Source organism: Myotis daubentonii, chromosome 3 (genome assembly GCF_963259705.1).
Source record: "Myotis daubentonii chromosome 3, mMyoDau2.1, whole genome shotgun sequence".
NCBI lineage: Eukaryota > Metazoa > Chordata > Mammalia > Chiroptera > Vespertilionidae > Myotis > Myotis daubentonii.
Window position 1 is genome coordinate 152,235,791 of NC_081842.1, and position 26,238 is coordinate 152,262,028.

At 40.6% G+C, this 26,238-nt stretch overlaps 2 protein-coding genes and 1 pseudogene across 4 annotated transcripts in view; 2 read left to right on the plus strand and 1 right to left on the minus strand.

Annotated features, from left to right (window-relative positions):
- The window catches only part of LOC132230859 (guanylate-binding protein 6-like), a 349,236-nt gene that overhangs the window by 223,896 nt on the left and 99,102 nt on the right, over positions 1-26,238 (plus strand). The gene's annotated exons all lie outside the window — the stretch shown is intronic.
- Positions 1-26,238, minus strand: part of LOC132230858 (guanylate-binding protein 5-like) — a 153,685-nt pseudogene that overhangs the window by 67,229 nt on the left and 60,218 nt on the right.
- The window catches only part of LOC132230848 (guanylate-binding protein 4-like), a 35,618-nt gene continuing 20,803 nt past the window's right edge, over positions 11,424-26,238 (plus strand). The window contains exons 1-7 of the mRNA XM_059688939.1: positions 11,424-11,575; positions 15,313-15,508; positions 20,772-20,899; positions 23,456-23,565; positions 23,782-23,978; positions 25,309-25,554; positions 25,733-26,013. Of these exons, the coding sequence (XP_059544922.1) occupies positions 15,319-15,508; positions 20,772-20,899; positions 23,456-23,565; positions 23,782-23,978; positions 25,309-25,554; positions 25,733-26,013 (1,152 nt within the window). The 5' untranslated portion in view covers positions 11,424-11,575; positions 15,313-15,318. The remainder of the gene's footprint in view (positions 11,576-15,312; positions 15,509-20,771; positions 20,900-23,455; positions 23,566-23,781; positions 23,979-25,308; positions 25,555-25,732; positions 26,014-26,238) is intronic.

A 26,238-nucleotide genomic window follows, 5' to 3' on the forward strand; every position in this document is an offset into this window, starting at 1 on the left:
CCGTCCAGGATCCTCTGGCATGCTCTCGCCAGCGAAGTTCTTCTGTCTCTAGGCTCCGTGTAGGTTTTGTCTTCTGAATTCTGTCTCCTGAGTTCTGTGTTCTGAGTTCTGTGTCTGAAGTTCTGAGTGTTTCTGTCTTGTTACAACTGTATTTATACCAGTTGATTCAATCCTATCAATCTCTATTACAAAGGTTAGGGCGTTTCTTATCTCCATTCCAGGGAGAAAAGATTATGTAGTTTAAGCATGATTGTTCGTAGTTAAAGGGATTAATTACCCGCCTGGCACTTAGTTGAGGGGTTTTATTCCCTCCCTAACTTCAGGGGAAAATCCCTACCTGGGGAAAACAACCTTTCTCAGAGACCTTGGTTAAAACACATAGTGCCAAGAAGGTGAGCAAACATATTAAGAACAGTATGCCATATATGCCAGGTCCCTTGAAACAGCAAGCATGGACCGGCTCCCGACAAATTCCCCCTTTTTTATTTTTTAAAAGCAGGCATTAAAAAGAAAAACCTCAAACGCTCTCTTGTATCCATTTTAAGAGTAGGATTGGCGCTTTCTCCTATTACCTGAGTCCTGATCTATCACCCCAGGGAGAGCTTGCCAATCCTGCACTTTCCCGGGGTGGAAAGGCTGCAGTGGGGTTAAGGATAAGGCTCCTTGGGCCTACCTTCTCCCATGCCATTACATTTACCTTTCCTTCCTCAGAAAAGCATGGACATACTTCTTGTATAAAACGTTCTGTCTGACTGGGAGTAACCTTAATTCCTCTGCTAGCAAGCACATATGTTAAAAGATCAATACAGAGTCTTTTTTCTTTAGACTCAGTATGGCACATCTTCTTAATCTAAAGATCAATACAGAGTCTTCTTTCTTTAGACTCAGTATGGCACATCTTCTTAATCTAAAGATCAATACAGAGTCTTCTTTCTTTGGACTCAGTATGGCACATCTTCTCAATCTAAGTTTTGTACTATCCACCTTCTTACCCTACTATCCTCTATAGGGGGGTCTGTAGCACCCTGGTGGAGTCCTATCCGTCCCGAGTGTGGGGTTCTCAATGGGGGGGGGCTTACCTAAGGGAATCCTGTTCCAGGGGTTCCCAAAGGTGTGGACGGATTCGGCGAAGACTATCCACCCTCTTCCTACGGTGGAGTCTGATCCGTCCCGAGTGTGGGGGTTCTCAATGGGGGAGGGGGGCTTACCTAGGGGAATCCTGTTCCAGGGGTTCCCAAAGGTGTGGACGGAGTCGGCGAAGACTATCCACCTTCTTCCTACGGTGGAGTCCGATCCGTCCCGAGTGTGGGGCGCTTACCTAGGGGTCCCTGTTCGGGCGCCAGATGCCGGGGTCCAACCCCAGCAGGTCCAGGGGTCCCCAAAGGTGTGGACGGAGTCGGCGAAGAAGGAATGACATGGAGACAGCGTTCAGTTGATCAGCAGCCTAGCCAGGATCTCCAGCCAAGTTCTGGTCTTGATCTCCAGAGAGGCTCTGCTTCGGATCTCCAGCGAGGTTCTGTAGCCATGTTCCCTCGCTAGGTTCTCCAGCCAGGTTCTGTCCAGGCTCTCCAGTCAGGTTCAGTGTCCAGGTTCCAGTCAGGTTCTCCTGCCAATCTCTGTAGTCAGGTTCAGTCCAGGATCCCTTGCCATGTTCTCCCGCTAGGCTCTGTCTCTAGGCTCCGAGGCCAGTCCCCGTCCAGGATCCTCTGGCATGCTCTCGCCAGCGAAGTTCTTCTGTCTCTAGGCTCCGTGTAGGTTCTGTCTTCTGAATTCTGTCTCCTGAGTTCTGTGTTCTGAGTTCTGTGTCTGAAGTTCTGAGTGTTTCTGTCTTGTTACAACTGTATTTATACCAGTTGATTCAATCCTATCAATCTCTATTACAAAGGTTAGGGCGTTTCTTATCTCCATTCCAGGGAGAAAAGATTATGTAGTTTAAGCATGATTGTTCGTAGTTAAAGGGATTAATTACCCGCCTGGCACTTAGTTGAGGGGTTTTATTCCCTCCCTAACTTCAGGGGAAAATCCCTACCTGGGGAAAACAACCTTTCTCAGAGACCTTGGTTAAAACACATAGTGCCAAGAAGGTGAGCAAACATATTAAGAACAGTATGCCATATATGCCAGGTCCCTTGAAACAGCAAGCATGGACCGGCTCCCGACAGCTATCTTTTAGAATAAGACAAATATTCTAGAGACTGTTACTCCAAGTACACTGGAAAGATAGGAAATATGCCTTTCTCATACCCAGCATTTTAAAGAAAATGTCCCCAAAAAGTTTTTCAAACAACCTCACCTGAAAATAAAAGGCAAGAAAACTGCACAGAATTCATTGTACTAAACAGAAAAGAGCTGTTTTCTTGATATCTAGTCTATTCCTGAGAAACTAAGAGCTTGTTCCTGCTTCCAGTTACAAAGGACATGTGTTCTATACAAATACTTTCCATCTGTCCTTAATCAAAACAAGGTAATCCTTAGTTGTGAGAAAAACAACAGCCACAGACTTTTAATTTATGAAAGGGCTGATCAACTGTCCTAGGCAGTGAGGGTAAAGGGAGACACACAGCACCAGTATTTCAGTCCAAATTTACAAACAGGAAGCCATGGATGAACTTAATTTGATCTTCCTCATCACACACTAACTCATCATTTGGGAAAATCCCAAATCAATCACCAGGGCCTTGTGACTCAATGAACTGCTGTTAACAAACCATTAGCCCTGGCCACTGTGGCTCAGTTGGTCAGGTGTTGTCCCCTGTAGCAAAAGGCTGCAGGTTCAATTTCAGGTCAGGACATTTGCCCAGATGTGCCTTTGACCCTTGGTATGGGGCATGTGGGAGGCTGTTTGGCTCTTATGTGGATGTTCCTTTCTCTCTCCCCCTCCCTTCTTTCTCTCTAAAAATCAAAAACAAACAAGCAAACAAAAACATTAAATACCTTTAAACTGTATTTACTGGTGTGTGAAATGCTAATAATAAAACCTACATCATATGCAGATGCTGAAGAATAAAGTGGATTTAGTTAATAACACCTATAAAGAGTTTAGAACCACAGTGGTGTTTACATTTACTATGTTTAGTGATTGTAAGACCAGTGACCCAGCACACATGGAGTTTGGACCCACACACTGCACAGCAAAAGGAAGTGCTAGATCATTGATTCATTTTCCTATTTCTTTTTTGGTTCCTGTCCTCCTTTTTCAATTTACTGAGCTGAATAAAATGAAATTGAATGCTTTTATGCAAGTATTCAAGAAGAAATTGACCACACATCAAAATAAGACATGCTGATAACCATCGGTGATTAGAATGCACAAGTAGGAAATAATGAAGAATCAAATGTCATTGGAAAATTTGGACTGGGGGTCAGAAACAAAGCATGTCTGTGAGACAAAAACTTGTCCATCACAAACATGTGCTTCACACAGCCAAACAGACAACTGTCTACACGGACATCAGCAGATGGCTAATATAAAAGGAAATGGACTATTTAATTGGAAGAAGATGTATGTCCTTAAAAAATTACTCTTCCATGTAATTTTTAAAGAAATATACAGTGGACTATTGAGGCATTCTGTCTGTAACTAACTCTCAAGTAGTTCAGACAGAGAAACAAAGTATGTGGTAAAATAACATTAAGGAAATTTTGTATTTTTGGCCAAGTCTGTGAGAAATGGATATTAATTCTTCTTTCAAGTTTTGGTAGAAATCACCAGTGAAGCCATTTGGGCCTGAGTTTTCTTAGTGGCAGTTTCCAACCTCCTTACTTGGTACAAGTCTATTCAGATGAGTATTTCTTCTTGAGAGAGTTTCAGTAGTTTGTGTCTTTCTAGGAATTTTTGCATTTTTAAACTAATCTGTTGCCATAGAGTTATTCATAATATTGCCTTATAATCTTTTTTGTTTTTAATTTTTGGAATAGTAATGTCCTCTTTTTTCATTCCAGATTTTAGTAATTTCAGTCTTCTTTATTTTCTTTGTGGACAGTTTAGCTAAAAGTGTGTCAATATTGATGATCTTTACAAAGGATCAGCTTTTGCTTTTTCTGATTTTTTCTCTATTTCCCCATTATCTATTTCATTAAAATCATTTACATAAATTGCTATTTTTTGTCCTTCTGCTTGTTTTGGGTTTAGTTGGCTCTAATTTACAGTGTCCTAAGGTGAAAGGATATAAATTGAGATCTGTTATTTTCTTAGTGGTGCTCCAGGCCATACATATACAGTATATAGATATAGATATAGATATAGATATAGATATAGATATGGATATGGATATGGATATGGATATATAGATATAGATATAGATATAGATATAGATATAGATATAGATATAGATAGATAGATAGATATCTATATATCTATCTATATAGATAGATATATAGATATATATCTATATATATATATCAAAATGTACTTCAATCTGTCCTCTGTATCTCTGAGTGTTTCTATTTTATTTGTTAGTTTATTTTGTTCATTAGATTCCACATGTAAGTAAAATGATATGGTATTCATCTTCCTCTGACTGGATACTTCACTTAGCATAATACTCTCTAGGACATCAGATGAGAAGGGGGATTGAGAAATCCGCTAAAAAAGGTGAAAAGATTAAGCCAAAAAACAAACAAAAGAAAGTCCTCACATATATAGACAACATTATGGTGATTACTAGAAGCAAAAGGGGTGGGAAGGTAGAAGAGAGAAAAGGGGGGATCAATGGTGACAGAAGGAAACTGGACATTGGGTGGTAAACATACAATATGCAGATGATGTATTATAGGATTGTACACTTGAAACCCATAAAACTTTACTAATCAATGTAACTTCAATAAATTCAATAAAATTAAAAAGAAAAAGAATATACCTCAAATGTATGCTAAATAAATTCTAGTGAAATACAGAAGTTACTCCTATGTATAACTCTACTCCCTCTTAGCTTCATTTAGTGTTATTAATTTGCCATATACATTACATATTTTATCTATATATGTAACAACCCCATCAATAAATTTTGATAGTTATTGATATATAGATAGGGTGTTCCAAAATTCACGCATTTGCAATTCAATTCAATTGCAAATCTTGCATGAATTTTGGGACACCCTATATGACTTTCTGCCTTTTAAAGAGTATAAAGGAGAAAGAACCATTGTATAGGGCTTGATAAAATAACTTTCTTACAATTTCTGCTTCTCTGTAGTCTTATGAGCACATGTTAACATCATTTGTCATATCTTTATTTCAATAGGCTGTACAACAACTTACCTCCTTTATTCTGCGACTAGAGGCCTGGAGCACAAAAATTTATGCACTCTGGGGGGTCCCTTGGACCAGCCTTGTGCCCTCTTGCAGTGTGGTACCCCTTGGGGGATGTCCACTTGCTCGCTTAGGCTTGCTCCCTGGGGGATTGGGCCTAAGCTGGCAGACAGACATCTCTCTGGCAGCCTGGGATGTCCTCTTGACAGCAGGGAGCAGGCCTAAGCTGTAGTTGGACATCCTTTGCACTGCTGAGGAGGCGGGAGAGGCACCCGCCACCACGCTGTGCTGGCAGCCGTCAGCCTGGCTTGTGGCTGAGCAGAGCTCCCCATGTGGGAGTGCACTAACCACCAGGGGGCAGCTCCTGCATTGAGCGTCTGCCACCTGGTGGTCAGTGTGTGTCATAGTGACCAGTTATTCCCAGTTGTTCTGCTGTTATCCTTTTATTACATAGGATAGAGTCCTGGTGCATGGGTAGGGTGTTGCTGGTTTTCCCAGAAGGGTGTCCTGGATCAGGGTGGGGGTCCCCACTGGGGTGCCTGTCCAGCCTGGGTGAGGGGCTGATGGCTGTTTGCAGGCTGCCCAATCCCCCCAGCAGGGACCCTCACCCCATGAGGGTGTGGCCATCCTGGGTGAGGGGATGATGGCTGTGTGCAGGCTGGTCACAGCCCCCAGCCACCCAAGCTCCCAGTGGAGGCTGGCTGGAAGCAGGTGTCTGGGATTTATTTATCTTTTATAATTGAAACTTTGTTGCCTTGAGCGGAGGCTACAGCCTGCCAGGGCAGGTGGGAAGCTCGGCTTCCTCCATCACTGGAGCAACCAAGCCTCCTGCTTGCTCCAGCTCCCTGGCTGCTGGCCGCCATCTTTGTTGGGTTAATTTGCATATAGTTGCATTGATTGGATGGTGGGCATGGCTTGTAGGTGTGGCTTGTGAGTGTAGCAGAGGTACGGTCAATTTGCATGTTTCTCTTTTATTAGAGAAGATTGTTAAATATATTACTTTTAAGAATGAAATAGGCCCTGCAATACAATTATGTACATATTGTATACAATAGCTTCTTTTTTAAAAAATATATTTCATTGATTTTCTACAGAGAGAAAGGGAGAGAGATAGTCAGAAACATCGATGAGAGAGAAACATCCATCCTCCTGCACATCTCCCACTGGGGATGTGCCCGCAACCCTGGCACATGCCCTTGACCGGAACCGAACCTGGGACCCTTCAGTCCGCAAGCCAACGCTCTATCCACTGAGCCAAACCGGTTTTGGCTACAATTGCTTCTTAAAACCAGTTAATAGGAGTAAGGAGAGGAAATCTGTATTTACACTGTCTTTTATAGTTACACAATTTCCTTACTGGTTCTCTTTGTTTTTCTATATGGATTTGTATTACCATCTGAGGTCACTTGCTTCCTGCCTGAAAACCTCCTTTTGTGTTTTGTATAAAGTCAATTTGCTAGCAATAAAGTTTCCTCAAGTCCCCACAATGTTTCAAATAAAATCAGTTCTTTGGGGGAGAACTTCAGAGATTTCTGTGATTATGCACTGCTTCTCTCCCTGGACACATATCTCTGAGCCATACTGCTCCTCCCCTGGGAAGGGGTGGTAGCCTCTGGTCTTCCCCACTTGCCTCTCCTAGCTTGGAAACTCCTTCCTACAAGTCAGCCAGAGGGAGGGTGAGCAGGCCAGGCAATCTCAGCCTGCTATGCATAAGCTAGAGCCTTCACTCTGAGTGGGGTTGGGTGGAGTTTGGGAGCTCCAACCTCCAGGAATTTAGTCTCTGCAACTCAGTGTTGGAGGTGATGAGAAGTACTGGGGACCTGCCTCTCCCAGTGACACATCTTACCCTGCTTGAAAGACAGAAGAGGGAGCCACATCTTGTTGACCACATCCACCAAGAGCTGAGCTTTTGTCAAACTGATCTACCACATTTTTTTGTGTATAAGATAGCTCCATGTATAAGACACCCCCCACTTTTCCAACCCAAAATTAAGATATCAATATTTTAAACATTTAGCTGATGTTTCTTTTAAGGCCTTCTTCTTTTTTGGCATCTTAAGGAGTTGCTTTTTCTGTTTTCTCCACTGTCTGATCATACACTCAGTGGGAGGAGGTCCGAATTATCTCTCTGCAGCTCTATTTCCATGCTCTTTTGCACCGGTATCTATCTTTTTTATTTTTTGACATCTTTATGGGCTCTTAACACTCTGGCCCCTGTTGCATCTATGCACTCTCCACCTCCACCTCCAATTACCACATCAGCTGACATCAGTAACAATAAGGCTGGTGATAGAAAGAAGCTTGTTTGACAAGGTATGGGCAGCTATGTACCCACTTGATTTTCTCCTCTGATGACTTTATAAGACACCCCTCAATTTTCAGTCTAATAATTTTAGAAAAATACCATCTTACACACAGAAAAATGTGGTAACTTTGGCTTAAAGGGATATTTATATAGTAACTAGAGGCCCGTTGCACAAAGATTCATGCAATAGGCCTTCCTTCCCCTGGTTGCTGGCACCGGTTTTCCTCTGGCACCTGGGACCCAGGCCTTTAGTCTGGCTGCAGCAGAGAAGCCAAGCCTTGAGGCTAGGCTTCTCCACTCCAGCCACAGCGAGGCTTGGCTTCTCCGCTGGGGCCACAACGGAGAAGCCAAGCCTCATCAGTCTTCAGTCATCTTCAGTCTTCACTGGGGACAGAGCCTTCAGTCTTTGCTCCATGCCTGCATATGCAAATTAATCCCCCATCTTTGTTGGGTTAATTTGCGTACTCATCCTGATTGCCTGGTGGGCGTAGCAGAGTGACACCAATTTGCATGTTTCTCTTTTATTAGTGTAGATTCTATTTCCTTTAAAAAGAAAACTATAATGAATATCATCTCTACCCATTTTATCTGCATGTTCTCAATGAAGAGCATCAATGCCACAGGTGATAATTGTGGAAAATTTGAAAAATGTTATGTCAATGTATCATTCAGATAATAAAGAACTTTCTTATAGGTTATTTAATGGAATTTGGGCCTTTTTTTATTACACAAGTGCTTTATTTTGCATGTTACTGTAGACAACAGTGTTGTCAAACTTCCACTTCTACACAGTATGGTTCATCTCCCCCAGCTTATTTTTTTAAATATTTTTCCTTTATTGATTAAGATATTACATATGTGTCCTTATCACCTCATTGACCTCCCACCCCCGACTCATGCCCTCACCCCCCTGTTGTCTGTGTCCATTGGTTAGGCCTATATGCTTGCATACAAGTCCTTTGGTTGATCTCTCCCCCTTACCCCCACCCTCCCCTACCTTCCCTCTGAGGTTTGATGGTCTGATCGATGCTTCTCTGTCTCTGGATCTGTTTTTGTTCATCTGTTTACATTGTTCATTATATTCCACAAATGAGTGAGCTCATGTGATATTTATGTTTCTCTGACTGACTTATTTCACTTAGCATAATGCTCTCTAGTTTTATTTAAAATCTAGCATTTCTGCCTGGCTGCTGTGGCTCAGTGAATTACTGAGAGGTCACTAGTTTGATTCCCTGTCAGGGCACATGACCATGTTTCCCACTTGATCCCCAGTAGAAGCTGTGCAAGAGGCAGCCAATCGATGATTCTCTTTCACCAATATTTCTATCTATAAAAAGCATATTTAAAAAACAACACAAATTAAATGTGACATTCCTGTGACATTTTGGAGCTGAATATTGTATGTGAAGTAAAAATGAGTTAAAATCAAAAGATTTTTTTCCATAAATGTTCATTTTAGTAATCACTAAACATGCTTAAAGTTAGCAATTTCCAACCTTTTTCATCTTGAGGCATGTGTAAACTAATTACAAAAATTCTGTGGTACACATAAAAACATATTTTTTCTAATCTGACAAAAAAATAGGTATGATTTGATTCATTCACACCAGACAGCTGTTGTGTTGGCTGTTGTCATTTTCTTATTTGACAACCTAAGGGAAAAGATGTGAGTGCCCCAGACTAAATAGTCAGGTACTGCATGTTAAAAAATTCTTAAAGCACATTGCAGCTTTAAGTGATTGACTTATATTTCAGGGTGTTTAAGGTAATTTAAAGAGGCATTTTACTACTTATTTACAGATGTGATTAGACCTTTTTTGGTCTGTGAATTATTATATAATTGATTAAAGTTCACACTGAATGTTCAGTGGAGCAGGAAAGATTTAACGGGAATGGAATGTTGTACCAGTACTAAGTGTTCATGACATCAGCAATTGCAGCAGAAGAGACTGCTGATCAGTGAAGGAGAAAAAGAAGGAATTTTACATGATTTTAATGAATGCCTGGTTTCTGTTTCAAATTAACAATATTCATAACTCAGTAATTTTACGTTTAAGGCAAAAATTTATTTTTCATATGTAATGAACATGCAATGCCAAAATTATCTTGAAATCTATGTAAGAACTGTGTAAATGTTAATTATAACAGAAATTAAAAATGAAGGTTAATTTCAATAACCACTACTCTGCCCTTGCTTTATGCAAAATAAGTAGTCGGAGCTACTAAGGGCCTGGCAATACAACTGCTTTTGAACAGCAATATGACATTAAAGATTAGAAACAGGCAGAGAAACTGAAGTTCTTTCTTATGGAAAAAAGCTCTATGTACACCCAGTGCTATGAAATGCCAGGCAGGCCCAAAGTCACTGGGATTAGTAATCAGACCTTATTTATCAACAACTATTGGAAGGTTCAGTGGCCATTTTAAAATGTGCAAAATTACTTCAGCATTACAGTGTAAACCTGTGCTTCAATCCAGGTGTTTTTCAAACATGGGATATGACAGAAGTTCCTTGAGTTAGAGAGGGTAGGACAATAGGAAGTGGTCGTGAAAGTAGCAATTGAAGAATGTATGCTCCGTCCCCAGACTAATGGGACCAGTTGCTACTTATCTCCATTCAACTGTTGCTCTGTGGGAATTCAAGCACAGTGTTGCCAGATCTTCCCATTTTTCAAGATACAGGTTCTATCTGAAAATTTCTGATTGTTAGACACTATGCAGCCCAAACAAAAGCATACCTACTATGCTGATTTGGCTCACATGCCTCAAGTTTCCATTCCCTGCTTTCTATTGTCTCAAGAACCAGACTCAAGTCCTAAATGGCCACTCATTCTTCAGCACAAAACAAAATGAAACAACCTTTTATGTATGTATATATTTAAAAAAAGGTTTTTATTGACTTTAGAGAGAGGAAGGAAGATGGAGAGAGAAACATTGATGAGACAGAAACATTGATAGGATGTCTCCTGCATGTCTCCCACTAAGGATCGCTGCAACTCAGGCATTGAGCTGGTGACCTCTCGGCAGGATGCTCAACCAACTGAGTCACAATGGCCAGGGCACAAAATAAACTTTTGATTAGAGGATGTGTGCACAGGATCTCTGGTAAAAAAGCTTTGTGTTACTTTATTGAGACATTTTTTGAATTCCTTCCACAAGCCAGAGATTGTATAGTGAACAAGTCACACAGTCCCTGCACTAAAGGACAGTCCAAGGAGCTTCTGTAAAGATACCAATTTTTCCATGTATAAGATGGCCCCCACTTTTCCAACCAAAAACTAAGAAATAAATATTTTAAACATTTTGCTGGTTTCCCTCTTAAGGCCTTCTTCTTTTTTCCATTTTAAGGGGTTGTTCTTCCTGTTTTCCCCACTGTCTGATCATATACTCTATGGCAGGAGGTCCAAATTGTCTCTCTGCAGCTCTATTTCCATGCTCTATTGCATAGCTGATTACATTCAGTTTGAAATTTGCAGAGTAAGACAATCACCGGTATTTATATTTTTTTGTCATCTTTATGGGCTCAGAATGCTTTGGTCCCTGTTGCATCTGCAGCATTCTCCAACTCCACCTCCAATTACAACATCAGCTCACATCAGTAACAATAAGGCTCCTGATTGGAGGAAGCCTGTTTGACAAGGTATGGGCAGCTATGCTCCCACTTGGCTTCCTCTTTGGCTGACTTCTATGTTTAAGACACCCTTCGATTTTCAGTCTTACAATTTTAGAAAAAAATAGGATCTTATACACGGAAAAATACGGTAGTTAAGAATCCTGTGTAATCCAAGAACCCTCCTTGGATAGCTTTCAGAAAATTTCTTTTTTAGATGTTGTGTCATTGCTTTGCACTCAGTGCTTTCAGTTTCACATTACTCTAAATCTTTTACTTCTAATTAATGGGTCTTTAGGAATTCCGGAAAGTCAGATGACATCGGACAGGTGGATAAAAGCCCAACCGTCCAGTGAAAGACAGAGAAGTAACAGAAACCGCTCCAACCTACACTGAGGAGAAAATACAGGTAAGAACTTTATTTCAAAAACACCATACATTTTAGTCACACATATGAGCTTTGTTTCACAGTGGATTCCTTGGTTTAGAAGTAACCCAGGTTCTGGTTGCAGGGTGGAGGAAGGATGCGGTTGGGTGAAAATGGGGAAGGGATTAAGGATACAAACTGGCAGTTATAAAACTGTCACAGGGATGTAAAGTACAGCCTAGGAAATGTGCTCAATAATATTGTGATGATTATGCAGGCTGCCAGGTGGGTACTAGACCTATTGGGGGTTTCACTTCTTAAGTTATAGAAATCTCTAACAACTATGTAGTATGCTGAAAGTCAAACAATATTCAACTGTAATTGAAAATAAACACTTTAAAAGATAAAATAAAACATAGCCCAGGTTTACTAGATCCATTTTATATGCCAACTGCTTTCTTACCCCTTAAGTAGAATTGGGCCCCACCTCTTTACTAAAAATGTTCTCTTTAAAGAACCTACTGTGGTGCATTGCTAAAGCCAACATTTTGTTTATCTAACATCTCTGTGCTCTCAAGCAGTTTTGTTCTTGCTTTCCAGAAACTCTGCCTCTGAATTTCTTAGCTTGGCATGAACTTCACTCCTCACCTACTTCTCTAACAGCAAAAGGCTACATGTCCTTTATATCTTGATTTGTGTTCTAATCAACCTCACCCTTAACTGCTTGGCTGTAATATCTGGCATGATTTTCAACTTCTAAAATGGTCACTATCCGAGTAGCCAAAAAAGCAGGAGTGAGGGAGGGAAGAGCTAGGACAGCAGAGAACGTGTGCCCTGTCTGCAGCACCTAAGACATGTAAGTTCCCTCCTAGTCTTGCTCTTCCAGGCCCATGTTTCTTAACATCAACAACAGCAGGTGCCTAAATGCACACCCCACACTGGAAGCACAGACTTGGCACTGGAAGGCAAGGGGTCAGCTGAGGCTAGTACTGGGCCTGGCTACCAGCAGCTCCAGTCTTCTGTTTGGATCAGAGGCCTCTGTGAGGCAACCAGAGCTCATCGACCTTGTCACCAGGATGTGCTGCCCCTCTGGCACCCTTCCAGGGCTACACAATTAGCACTCCATGAGGGGAGAAGGAACACATCCACCTTCAGATGCCAAAAGGGGCTAAATCCTTCCTGGGATGGATGGAGTAAACCCCATCCACTTGCAGAGGCTCCTGGTGGAGTCTCTCCCCCTCCATCTCCCTCTCCCTCCTCAGGGACAGGGAGAGTTAGGACAGCTGAGATCCTGTCCCCTGTCTTCAACAACCAAGCACCACCACCTCCTCCTCCCACCACACATCTCCAGACATTGGAGAAACTGAAAGAAAAGTTATTTCTTAATTTACAGAGAATTTAAGCCCTGAAAGATTGACTTCCATTATTTTTGTATTTAATAACACTTAATATCCCAAAGATATTACAAAGCTGTGTGATATAATTTAATTCATCACCAAATGTTAGAAATAACTATAAACGTTAATGGTGTTTGTTTACCAGGCATTGTTTCTCATGTGTGGTTCATACAAGAACCATCTAGATTCTAGAATGTCCTGTCACACCTGATAAGAAATCAAGGCTTGGGGTAGTTTTCACCATCACTTCAGATGACTGACTCTCCGGAGGAGGAACTTTGGAAACCAACTAACTCCACACAGGAGAACTATTTCATTTTACTTGTTTATTTAAACTTAGCAGCTTTTAGATTGGGTGTTCCAGTTTTTTTTGTACTTTTCAAAAAAATGTTTGTGAACTCATCTATTCCTACCAAAATTTTAAATATTCTGTCCAAGAAAAAAAAACCTCTGCAATTTCTCCTGCTTACAACATAGCAGTAGAAGACTAATGTTTATTCCCCACCTCTGCTTCCAATAAACTTTAGAAAAGGAAAAAACAAACAAAAACAACAGAGAAATGGTACAAAGAATCTGTGTTTAAAATTTTATGTTATTTTCTGATAAAAAGATTTTAGAGACCTTATTTCTTGGCAATTTTCAGCTTTCTCAATGCATTAACACCTTTCAACACATCGCCTAACTTGCTCATTGTTAAATACTACATTAATCCTGGAAAAGTCTTTTAATTTCTTTTAATTACGGAGACCCTGTATGTTACCAGTCTGTACAGTGATGAGTCAGGCAGGAATTCTTGCTTTATCTATCACACTGATAACAAAATGCAGGCTCACAGATGTAAGTTCCTTTTTCAAGGTCTCACTAACAGGTAGTGATTTGAACCCTGTGCTCAGACATCCCAGGACTGCTCTGGGTTCTTTCCACAGGACTCATCTCTCCCCCTAGCTGATACTGCTGCTCCTGTTCTGCCTGAGTCCTACTCATGGGATGTGTCCTCCATATGCTCACAACTGGATAAAGAGATGTCACTGTTCAGTCCAAAGCCAAATCCACACCTTCATCTAAAATTTTACCTCCCCGCCCTCTTAGACACTCACTTTTAATCAATACTAAGATGGGATTCAGTATGCAACACAGGATTTTAATAGCATTATGAAGTTCATCATATATTTCATCTTCCTAATGATCATAATGACCAAGACATTGTCATTTTTAGTGTAGCCATTTTATGGAAGAACAAACTGAGACACAGACAAATTTCTCTTTCCAGTGTACACAGCCTGGAGAGCATGGAACACATGAATGTTGTTTAGGATTGTCTTTGAGAAAGTGAAGGGACAGTCAAAGCACCTTAACTACTTCCTGTCCCTTGATTGCATGAAATGCCCACTGTGATGGAAACAGTAAAGTAGAACCTCTCCTAGCTGTGGAACTCTGGCAGCTCTCAGCACACCTGAAATCACCCTAGCTACAGCCTTTCTTCCCTGCCAGGCCAGAAACAAGAAATATCTTTTCGTTATAGTTTAAATAAATGAATTCCTGCATTCACAACTGTACCTGGGTCCTATAAAGATCTGGCCTAAGGTATTTTGAGAGGAGTCTCATTCTTTGTCTTCTTCTTCCTCTCAAAGTCTCCCCTCCTCCAACTGCTACAGCTCCCAGGATTCACTATATTTGTCCTCCTCAAGGTCTCAGAGCACATTTATTTCTCTTTTTCTGAAAGGCCTTTCCTGACCATCCTCTATGTAAATGGAGCCCCCATGCTCCCTATCTCAGTTCCTCCTTGTTTTCTCCTGAGCACTTCCCATCATCTAATATACATATACTATGCATGCTGCTTATTTGCTTTCTGTTTTGTCTGTCTCCTCCAACCAGACTAGAGCTCCACGAGGCAGGAATTGGTATCCATTTTGTTTGCCGCTTGATTCCGAGCATATAGACCAGTGCCCAGCACATGGTAGATACTCAGAGAATGTATGCAGTTAATGAGAAACCAATCACTCTGGAACTCCACGTATCTTCTCTGGTCACTCCTCATCTCTTGCATGTCCCATTCTGCCTCTATTTACCCCCAATAGGTTAATGTTCTCACAGCTCTATCATCAGAGTTTTGTTTTGCTCATTCTATTCCTTTTAAGCATCACATGGGCAAGGGTGTATTAGGGTTTATTTAAAGATCAATATGATAATGTACATAAGGAATATTTTCCAGGCCTTGCACACTAGGCTAAATACTTATCTTTTAGAAACATACAAAATGTAGGAATCTGACTTATAAGTTCTACACATACTGGTAGAGAGCTGACATGCATGTGACTTGTGTAACCATTAGATATGACTTCGGGATCTTGTGTTGTACTAAGTTGTTGCTCTGAGTTACAGCTCACCATGGCCTCTGGAAACACCATGATGGACCCCATCTGTCTGGTGGAAAATCAGAATAATCAGCTGACAGTAAATCCAAAAGCACTGGAGATTCTAGACAAGATCTCTCAGCCTGTGGTGGTGGTGGCCATTGCAGGTGTGTACCGGACAGGAAAATCCTACCTGATGAACCGCCTGGCAGGACAGAACCATGGTGAGTGTTGTTCTGGGGCAACGGCCATTTGCTTGGAGACAGTGGTAACACAGACTGATCACATCTCCTTCAGGTTAATAAAAGAGACTAACTCCTGCCACTAAAGAAAAGTTCTAACTGTCCTGATGAAATAAATATATTAAACCCCATTGTTCCACAAAATATCACTCTTTGAGCCAGTAACAAGTGGTCCCCCAACTTTATCCAAAGATCCACCCATTATTCCTGATCCCATCCACTCTTTCTGCTGAGAAGCTCAGCTCCAGCAATTATTCCCTTCCTTTCTCTCCCATCATTTTTGCCCTAAACTTTAGGGCCTTTTCAACCAGGACACAAATAATGTTGAACATGTCCCGTTTTCAAAAAAGGATGGAAGGAACAACAGACAACAGTATATTCTATATATCCCATAGCTCCATGGGACTTCCGTCCAATTTTTTCCTTCACTTCTGAGTAAAACTTTGCTGAATTATACCATATTTTCTTTATTGAGTCTTTTCCAATATGTGAACTATACCACAGAAGAGTGCACAAACATACACATATACAAAGTTAATAAACATAAAGTGATCATCTGTGTAATCACTGTCCATATCCAAAAATAAAACACCATCAGGACCCAAAAGCACTAGCTATACCCTCTGACACCTCACTAGAGCTCATCAATGTTCTGATTTTCATGCTGCATGCTTTCATTCTTCCTTTATAAAAGTGGTTTTACAAGCTGTGTATGCATTTGTAAGAATAGCTTAAATCTAATCTAATAAAAGACAAACATGGTAATTAACCATACCTCCGACATGCTTTCCATTGGCTAATCAGGGCAATATGCAAATTAACTGCCAACCAAGATGGCGGATGGCAGCCAGGCAGCTGAAGCGAACAGGAGGCTTGGTTGCTCCAGTGATGGAGGAAGCCAAGGTTTCCCGCCTGCCGCTGCCAGGCTCTGAGCTCCACTCTAAGAAACAATGTTGCAATTAAAGAAGTTAAACAAACCCCAGATACCTGCTTTCAGCAGCCAAGGCCTCAAGCTGGAGCCAGCCTCAGAGCTAAAGCCGGCTCTCAGCTCCAGTGACAGCCATAGAAGGTAAATAAATCCCAGAATAAAATTTTAAAAAAGAAATAAAGGAGAGGTTGGGAGCTTCAGTCGCCCACCAGCCTGAAATCGGCCCTCAGCCCCTCACCCAGACTGGCCAGCCACCCCAGTGGGGTCTCCCACCCTGAAGGGGGTGTGACCACCTGCAAACAGCCATCATCCCCTCATCCAGTCTGACCAGGCACCCAAGTGGGACCCCCACCCTGATCTGGGACACCCTTCAGGGCAAACCAGCTGGCCCCCACCCATGCACCAGGCCTCTATCCTGGTAAAGGGTAATATGCAAACTGACCCTAACAGCAGAAAGACTAGCAATGACTGGTCACTATGACACACACTGACCACCAGAGGGCAGATGCTCAACGCAGGAGCTGTCCTCTGGTGGTCAGGGTGCTCTCACATGGGAGGAGCTTTACTCAGCTACAAGCCAGGCTGACAGCTGCCAGTACAGCGGTGGTGGTGGGAGCCTCTCTTGCCTCCTCGGGAGCGCTAAGGATGTCTAACTGCAGTTTAGGCCTGCTCCCCACTGGCAAGTGGACATCCTCCGAGAGCTGCTGGGCTGCCAGAGGGATGTCTGACTGACGGCTCAGGCCCAATCCCCCCCAGGGAGGAGGCCTAAGCCAGCAAGTGGTCATCCCCCGAGGGGTCCCAGACTATGAGAGGGCACAGGCCGGGCTGAGGGACCCTCCCCCCAAGTGCACAAATTTTTGTATACTGGGCCTTTAGTATTATATAGAGGGAAGTCCATTCAGGTATTCTTTGGAGTCTTGCTTCTTTTGTTCAAAAAATTATTTGTTTTACGTAGTTTGTCATATGCATCTGTAATTTATTTTCACTATTTTATATTATTGCTATTGTTAGAAGATGCCACCATTTATTTATCAATTTGTTGTCGGTGAATATTGCTTTTGTTCCCAGGTTTTTACTTTTATGAATGATGCTGACATGAATCTTATTTGTATATTCTGGTGCACATGTACACAAACTACCTTGTGTGACAGACCCAGAAATAAAATTGCTGGGTCATGGAGTATATATGTTGTCAGCCTTTCTAGATATTATAAACAGCTTTTCAAACTTTATATGCAAAATATGTTTATTAGCAGTAATTGAGAATTCTCCACATGCTCATAAAAATGTTGTAAAAGACTTTTTACATTTGGTGATCTAGTGACTGTATAGCTACTTATTATTTGCCTCATTACAAATAAGTTTCAGCATCTTTTCACATATTTATTTACTCTTTGCATTTTCTATTTCTTGAAGTCATTTTTCTCTTCTATTAGGTTGCCCTTTTTTATTCTTTCTGATTTTTTGAGCAATCTGCCCAAATCCTGTAAGTCCTTTCTCTCTATGAAGACCACACACCATTTTTATTTTCCAGTGTCTTTCTTTGTATCTCATTAGTTCAGCACTATTATGGGTTCAAACTCAATACACTGAACGCCAATTCCTAGAAATATCTCTCATTGTCCTCTCACTGTGTCTCTTTATTTCCGTCTCACTCCTTCTCTCCCTTTTCTTCCTTTCTCCCTCTTTCCTTTTTGCTTCACAATCTTTCCCTTTTGCTTCCAACAAAACATTTTGTCTTGGTCTTTCTTGTAGAGAAGTTCTGGGCCACCCATCAGGGGAACACTTTTCCTTGCCTGTCTTAAATTAATTGATAGGCCTTTTTTAAAAAAAAAAATTCTTTATTGTTTAAAGTGTCACATATGTCTCCTTTTTCCTCCATTGACCTCTTCCCAGCTACCCCCACACTCCAGCACATGCCCTTACCCCCGCACCTGTCTGTGTCCATTGGTTATGCTCATATGTATGCAGACAAGTCCTTTGATTGATCTCTTACCCTCTTACCCCCCGCCTTTCCTCATAGGTTGGACAATCTGTTTGATGCTTCTATGACTCAGGTTCTATTTTGGTTCATCAGTTTATGTTGATCATTATATTCCACAAATGAGTGAGATCATGTGATATTTATCTTTCTCTGACTGGCTTATTTTGCTTAACATAATGCTATCCAGTTCCATCCATGCTGTTGCAAATGGTAAGAATTCCTTCTTTTTTACAGCAGCATAGTATTGCATTGTGTAGGTGTACAGTAATTTTCTAATCCACTCATGTGTTGAGGGGCACAAAGGCTGTTTCCAAATCTTAGCTATGGTGAATTGTGCTGCTATGAACATAGGGGTGCATATATCCTTTCTGATTGGTGTTTTTGTTTTCTTGGGATATATGCCTAGAAGTGGGATCACTGGGTCAAATAGAAGTTCCATTTTTAATTTTTTGAGGAAATACCATACTGTTTTCCACTAGTCTGCATTCCCACCCCCAATGCAAGAGGGTTCCTTTTTCTCCACATCCTCTTCAGCACTGGTTGTTTATTGATTTGTTGATGATAGCCGTTCTCACAGGTGTGAGATGGTACCTCATTGTTGTTTTGATTTGCATCTCTCAGATGATTAATGGCTTTGAGCATGTTTTCATATGTCTCTTGGGATAGGCCTTTTATAAGGAATAAAGGTTTGAGAACCCTAAGAGAGAGAGATGTCATTTGAGGAGTTTCAACACCAGGCTTTTAATTCTACTCAAGGTAACATCAGGCAATAATTAAGTCATGTTTCATTGGTGAGGAATTCCCAACACTCAAAATATTTTAACACACTTAGTATAGTCAATAATATTATAATACCTATGTATAGTGCCAGGTGGATCCTTGAAATATCAGTGAGAACACTTGCAAAGTATATGATTATCTAATGCCTATGCTGTAGAACTAACACAAAATAATGTTGAAAGTAAACTGTAAATGGAAAAACAACAACACCTGAATTTTGACTCCCGCCCGACTCATACAACAGAAAAAAAAGAAAAAAAAAGAATAAGGATTCCTGCCCAGTCAAGATCCCGGAGCAAGACCAGGTTACTACTCTCTCCCCTAGTTAATAACTTCTTTTGTGGGGTTTACCTCTCATAACTGAGAGTGATGCTCTCTAATTTCACCTACCTTTTCTCACTGGGAGAACTGGGAGTTCAGATTACTCTGTATAACTAAGCAAACAATCAACTACTGTCACGTTGTGTAACAATGCAGGCCATCTCAGGCTTTATACCCTCTCTATGGAGAATTCACTGGATGTGGAAATAGAATGCCCTGAGCCAAGCTGATCCAACCACCCCTACACATTCCATCATGTCCATATCTAGTCTCCATTGAAGGAAACATTGGCCTATAGTAGATGTTAAAAATGTTGCACTGTTGGACAAGATATGTCACACACAGGTTCTTGGGCATATCCCTCACATGTTCCCCACCTGTAGGTATAAGCCTTTTGAAAGAGGAGTAAGCACATTTCACAGGTCTTTTCTGCTTTCACTTCCATTATATCCCTACCTGAAGCAGTGAGAAATCCCTCCTCATTTCCTTGAAGAAGAGAAAAGAAATGAGAAAAATGCAGGAGTGAAAGGGAAAAAAAATTCAACAAAGCTGATTATCAGTCCAGTTTCTGGCAGGACACACAAGAACCTTTCAGAGGGTAACTAAAGAATGTTTAATAGAGGGACACATACAAGGTCATAAGCAGGTCACAGAAAACTGATTAGAGATTAGGAAGCACCTAGAAGGTAGCAGTAGCAATGGCCAGGTAACTGTAGTCATTCTTATAGTATGAACTAGCAGAAAGTGAAACCAGGATGTGACAAAGACCCATACTTTAGAATGGAGCTAAATGAAAGGGCTGTGACCCACTGAAAGGAACAGAGGCACTGGGATACCATGGCCCACCAAGGAGAAGTGAATGGACCATATTCTTGACCTCTAGTCTCATGCTGGTGCCTCACTCTGGTGGAACTCCACCAAAACCTGAAGGAGAAGGGAGCTCCTCAGTGTCAGAAAGGACTATAGAGGACTAAAGGTCAATAGAGGTTATAGTAATTCTGTAATGTGATATATCTTGAGCCATTGATAGTATGGGGAGAATAGGAAACCCAAAGTGTTTCTTGAGAAGGTCCTAAATATGGATAAAGGTTGGATAGACTGTCCTTGCTGAAATGAAAGCAACCTTAGTCCCAGCCAGGCACTCACATTCCCATAGTTTTAACCAATGTAACCTATGGGCAGCCTGGACTATCTGCTGTAATTCTATAACCCTTTCTCCTCTTCCTTTGCAGGTTTCCGTCTGGGCTCCACAGTGAGGTCAGAAACCAAGGGCATCTGGATGTGGTGTGTGGCCCACCCCTTTAATCCCAACCACACTCTGGTCCTTCTGGATACTGAGGGCCTGGGTGATGTGGAAAAGGTAAGGCAAAGAGTCTTCTTTGTTCTTGATACTCCACTTACATTTTAATTTGCCACCTTAATTCAATTTCTATGATCTATTTCTGTAAACTGCAAATCCACTTAAGAATAATGAGGTTTAATTATGTTTTTTGAAAACTCAATATTTCCTTTATTAGGTATATAACTTCTATTTTTACACTTGGTTGAAAGTTACAAGATAACAAATATTCACTGGGCATCTAAATTCTAGGATTTTGTGTTAAGTACTGCAGATATGCATGATTGAGGAAAAGGCCCAGAGCCTAGTTGGAAGATATGAAATAAGCAGTGTTATCAGTATCAGATACCATGGATACCAAGGAGTGACACACTTAACCAGTATTCTGGATAAGAAAAACATCCTGGAGGAAGCTATAATTATGGGATCAATGCCTCTAGTAGTTAAGGTGACTGAGGTTGATGGTCTTGAAGGTAGGAAACATAAAAATGGGGTTTCGTTAAATAACATATTTAAATAATCTCCAAAAATACCTCAGCTACATGATACAAATTAATTAAGGTTTTATTCTAAATCTCTGGGCTTTACAGATAAATTTCTCCCTGACTTCTATAAATTCATGAGCTAGACCCACCAGAAGCATTATAAATGTGATAATTTTAGGTATTTTGTCTTCACTGTGCTAGTTGCAGTCCATCTTGTGTCCTTATTTGTATTAGCCAGAGTCTAATTTGAAAGTAGGAGGGGTGGATCTTTGGCTTCCATTACCCAAAAAGGAGTAGGGGCAGGAATTTAGATATTCTGAATTTTAATATTAATTTTTAATTGAATTTATTGGGGTGGCACTGGTTAACAAATTTATATAGGTTTCAGGTACATAGTTCTACAGGACATTATCTGTACACTATATTGTGTTTACTACCCAGAGTCAAGTCTCTGACTGTCACCATTTATCCCCCTTATTCCCTCCCCCAACTTCTCCCACCCCTCACCCCTAGCAGTCACCACACTGTTGCCCTATGCATGAAATCTTTCTTTTTTTTCCCCTTTTTCTCAATACCTCTATCTCTAGCTCCCAACCCCACCCCTACCCCCAAAACTTGTCAGCCTATTGTCTATCTATGAGTCTGCCGCTATGTTGCTTGTTGGTTCATTATGTTCATTAGATTTTACATATGAGTGAAATCATATGATACTTTTCTTTTTCTGACTGGCTTATTTCACTGAGCATAATTCAGGTTTAAAGTACTCAATAATCACCTCAATATAAGCCCAGGATGGTCTACTGACTGCTAACAGATTGTAGTTTACTAAACCTTCTTCTTTTTAGCTGATTACCTTTGAAAAGGAGCCAAAACATAACTGTCAACTGATAGAAGCAGAAGTACTTGCTGTCCTTACAACTCTAGGATTTTTAGCAGTACCCAATTCTATTGCATAGTCACGTATGATTTACCCTGAGTGTCTTATGTTTAGCCTCATCATCTATTTCTACCACATACATAACCACTACTTTAATCAAATAAAATAACTTGCAGTATCTTTGTGTGAAGACACCTTCTGACAATTCTGATTGGCTTCTGTAGATCCTTTTACCTACATGGTGTCTTTCTCTACACAACTCCACATTCTGTCTGTTCTTTAAAGAAAAGCCTGCTACTTTCAAGTAATGGGATTGTATCTCACCCTATCTAATAATAGACTACCATGATAATTGACCATACCTTTGCTATGCCTCCCATTGGCTAATCAGCAAGATATGCAAATTAACCACCAACAAAGATGGCAGTTAATTTGAATACATAGGCGCAAAGTGGCGAAGTGGCAGAGCGAAGACTGAAGGTGGCTCCAGCCAGAGTAGCAAAGGCTTGAAGGCGGCTCTGGCCTGGGTTCTGGGTGCCAGAGGAAAACTGGTGCCGGCAGCCAGGGGAAGGGAAGGCCTATTGCACGAATCTTTCATGCAACAGGCCTCTAGTTCAGACATAATTCCTTCTTGCCCTGAAATCACAGAATAAATGTTCTGGATTTTTCATTCCCCCTTTGTCTTTTATGTTATAACATTGAGTTGCACGCCTGGCAGAGTTGGTCACCTTGGATGCATTTACATGTTGCCATGTATATCTGCACCTCTAGCACATCATCTCTGGAGGTCAGAGATTACCCTATGAAACTTTATCTCCACAAAACTAAATGTGGTATCTGGCATTTTTTAGATGCACAATGAGAAGTTGGTGAATTAATTGAGTAGCATTTGTGTCACCAATAAACTCATGGTCAAGAGAAACTGTAAATAAATCATTAACCACTTATCATTACATACTTCTATGTTCTTGGGACTGTTTTAAACATTTCGCACACATTTATATTGTAATTTACTCCTTTTAATTGCTAAAGAACTCAGACCTTGAGAGGGGTCAATGTGAATACTCAAAAATTAGGTTTGAATTTATCACTGTCTTTACAGTATATGTTATTTGCCCTACTGTTCAGTTATAGCAGAGCTGACATAGTGCATGAACAAATGAATGGGTGATTGAAGAGTAGATACCCAATACCCTGCTGTAATGCACTTTCTAGGGTGACTCAAAAAATGACTCATGGCTCTTTGCCCTGGCCGTGCTTCTGAGCAGCATGTTTGTCTACAACAGCATGAGCAGCATCAACCACCAGGCCCTGGAGCAGCTGCAGTATCCTTCCAGGAATCAAACCTCCATGTATCATGGATTCTATGGGAATGAAATTAAGACAATTTTGTTATTGTTTTTGTTATTTGTTCCTCATTTCATAATGATGTTTGAGGAGAAAGGGACACAGGTGAATAGGAATGTTCACAATAATTGTTTCTGCATGAGATCTGGAAATTTTGGCTTGGAGCACTTCTCAATCCTTAGCTAAGATCCCAGCTATGTGACTGAACTAACAAAGTTAATCAGGACAAAGTCCTCTCCCATCTCTGCTGAAGTAGATGACTCAGCCGAGTTTGTGAGCTTCTTCCCAGACTTTGTCTGGGTTGTACGGGATTTCATGCTGGAGCTGAAGTTAGATGGACGCACCATCACTGAAGATGAGTACCTGGAGAATGCCTTGGAGTTGGTTCCAGGTATCAGAGGATGGTCTGGGTGGTAGAGGGTTCATTAGGAGGTGGGGTCAATTGAGCCCTTTCATTCAGCACTTCTAAGTCAATCATTATTTTTTTTTTGCATTAAGGCTTGTGCTAAAGGCAATATGGCTATTACAGGTGGGTGAGGTTTCAGGTGTTATTAATACTAAAAGTACTCAAGTGACCAAAAGTTAAGCTGATTGAGGAAATGGAAAATCCAGTGTTGGACCACAGATTTTAGGAAACTTGGCATCATGAAAAGAAAATTGAAGATAACAACCAGTGCTAAGTCTGCCTAACACTCAAATACTTGTGTAATAATTAAGTTTAGTGCTCTTCTGCTTAAATGTCCATCACTATGAATGACAGTTAACACAGGATTACAAATATATCAAATGACTCATTTGTAAAGTATATTTCATGTAGTCTATTTTAATAGTCTACATAGTTACATCCTTTATATATATATATATAATATGATTTCCCCTAAAGTCCTTTAAATATCATCCCAGTAAGGCTGTCAAATTTTTCATGATCTCATTCTTATAACATTACTCTCTTCATTCTCTAGCTTATTATCATGCTAATACAATAAATTCATTACTCAGAGTACATTTAGCAGAGAGGAAAATGGGTGGTACCTGGAAGAATGTCCATTTTTGCTTATTTCATCATTTATTTATTCATTCTAAATCATTTATTGAATAGCTGATATATGCCCAGCATTATTCTTTGTGACTTTGTCACATCCAATAAAATCCAACATAGAGAACAAGTGAGGTCTTCAAGTGGCATTAAGTTAACCTTACTCTTTGATTATATCTTCTAAAAAGTTTTGGAATATATTTATATTGTATGAATTTTTCACTCTGATTTTTAGAAATTGTTCTTTATGATTCTCAGGATTGTCTGTCTTCCACATGGTATTTTTCCTAACAATATCAAAAATTTTCATATATCTACAAAGAAATATTTGTCTTTATTTTAGAGCCCAAATTATATTTCTGACATTAGGACTATAATATCAAATGCATTTCTGACAATTTTGGGGAATAATCTATCATTCAAAAATATCTAATAAATATTTAAGCATTGGACACTGTGGAAGAATCCTAAGTTTCTTCACATGGAATGAAAACTTCCCCTTCTTCCCCAGAAGCACTACTTTTATTCTTGGCTCTGAACAAAAAAAAAAAAAATTCTATATTTTAGTGAGATTAGCATTAGATTGATTTGTATTAGTGATGCAAAGACCCTTTGAAATGAAAATCATCAATGTTCTTACCTAAAGACTTTCTCACCAATCACTGCTCCTTTTTCTTTTCTACAGGCAACGATCCCAAAATCCAGAAGTCCAACATGCCTAGAGAGAATATCAGGATGTTCTTTCTAAGGCGAAAATGCTTTGTCTTTGACCGGCCTACAACTGACAGAAAATTATTACTCCATATGGAGGAGGTTTCAGAAAACCAACTAGAATGCAGTTTCCTGGAGCAATCCAAAAATTTCTGTCAGTATATCTTTACACATGCAAAAACCAAGACCCTCAGAGAGGGAATCATTGTCACTGGAAATCGTGAGTCTCCTTTGTTACAGCATGTTTCCCTGCAGTTCAATGTGGGTGATGTACTCAGGGTTTTTTCTGAAATCTTCATTTCAACAAAATTTTTGTTATTTTTAGAATGATGATCTAAAGCTTGAGAACTGTGGGTGGCAACTTCTGGTCCATTTTCTGAATATCTTGTGTCATTCAGGGCTGGGGACTTTGGCAAAGGCCTATGTGGACGCCATCAACAGTGGAGCAGTGCCTTGTTTGGAAACTGCAGTGATAACTCTTGCTGAGCGTGAGAATTCAGCAGCCATGCAGAAGGCAGCCGACCACTACAGCGAGCAGATGGCCCAGAGAGTGAGCTTCCCCACAGACACGCTGCAGGAGCTGCTGGACCTGCATGCAGCTTGTGAGAAGGAAGCCCTTGCAATCTTCATGGAGCATTCCTTCAAGGATGACAAGTGTGAGTTCCAAAAGAAGCTTACGGTAAATATGTCTTAGCATATATCCTTCCTCATTCCTGTTCTTCTAGATTGATGCCTAGACATCCACTTTCGACCCATAGTTAATGTGTATCCCATTGTAAAAGACATTTGGAATCATGTGAGTGATTGGATTCTGTAGTCTACTATTCATCCTTTTTCTGAAACATTAGCTCTTTATTTCTATTAGGGTCAAACAAATTAACATGTGCTTATTAGCAGTTTATGG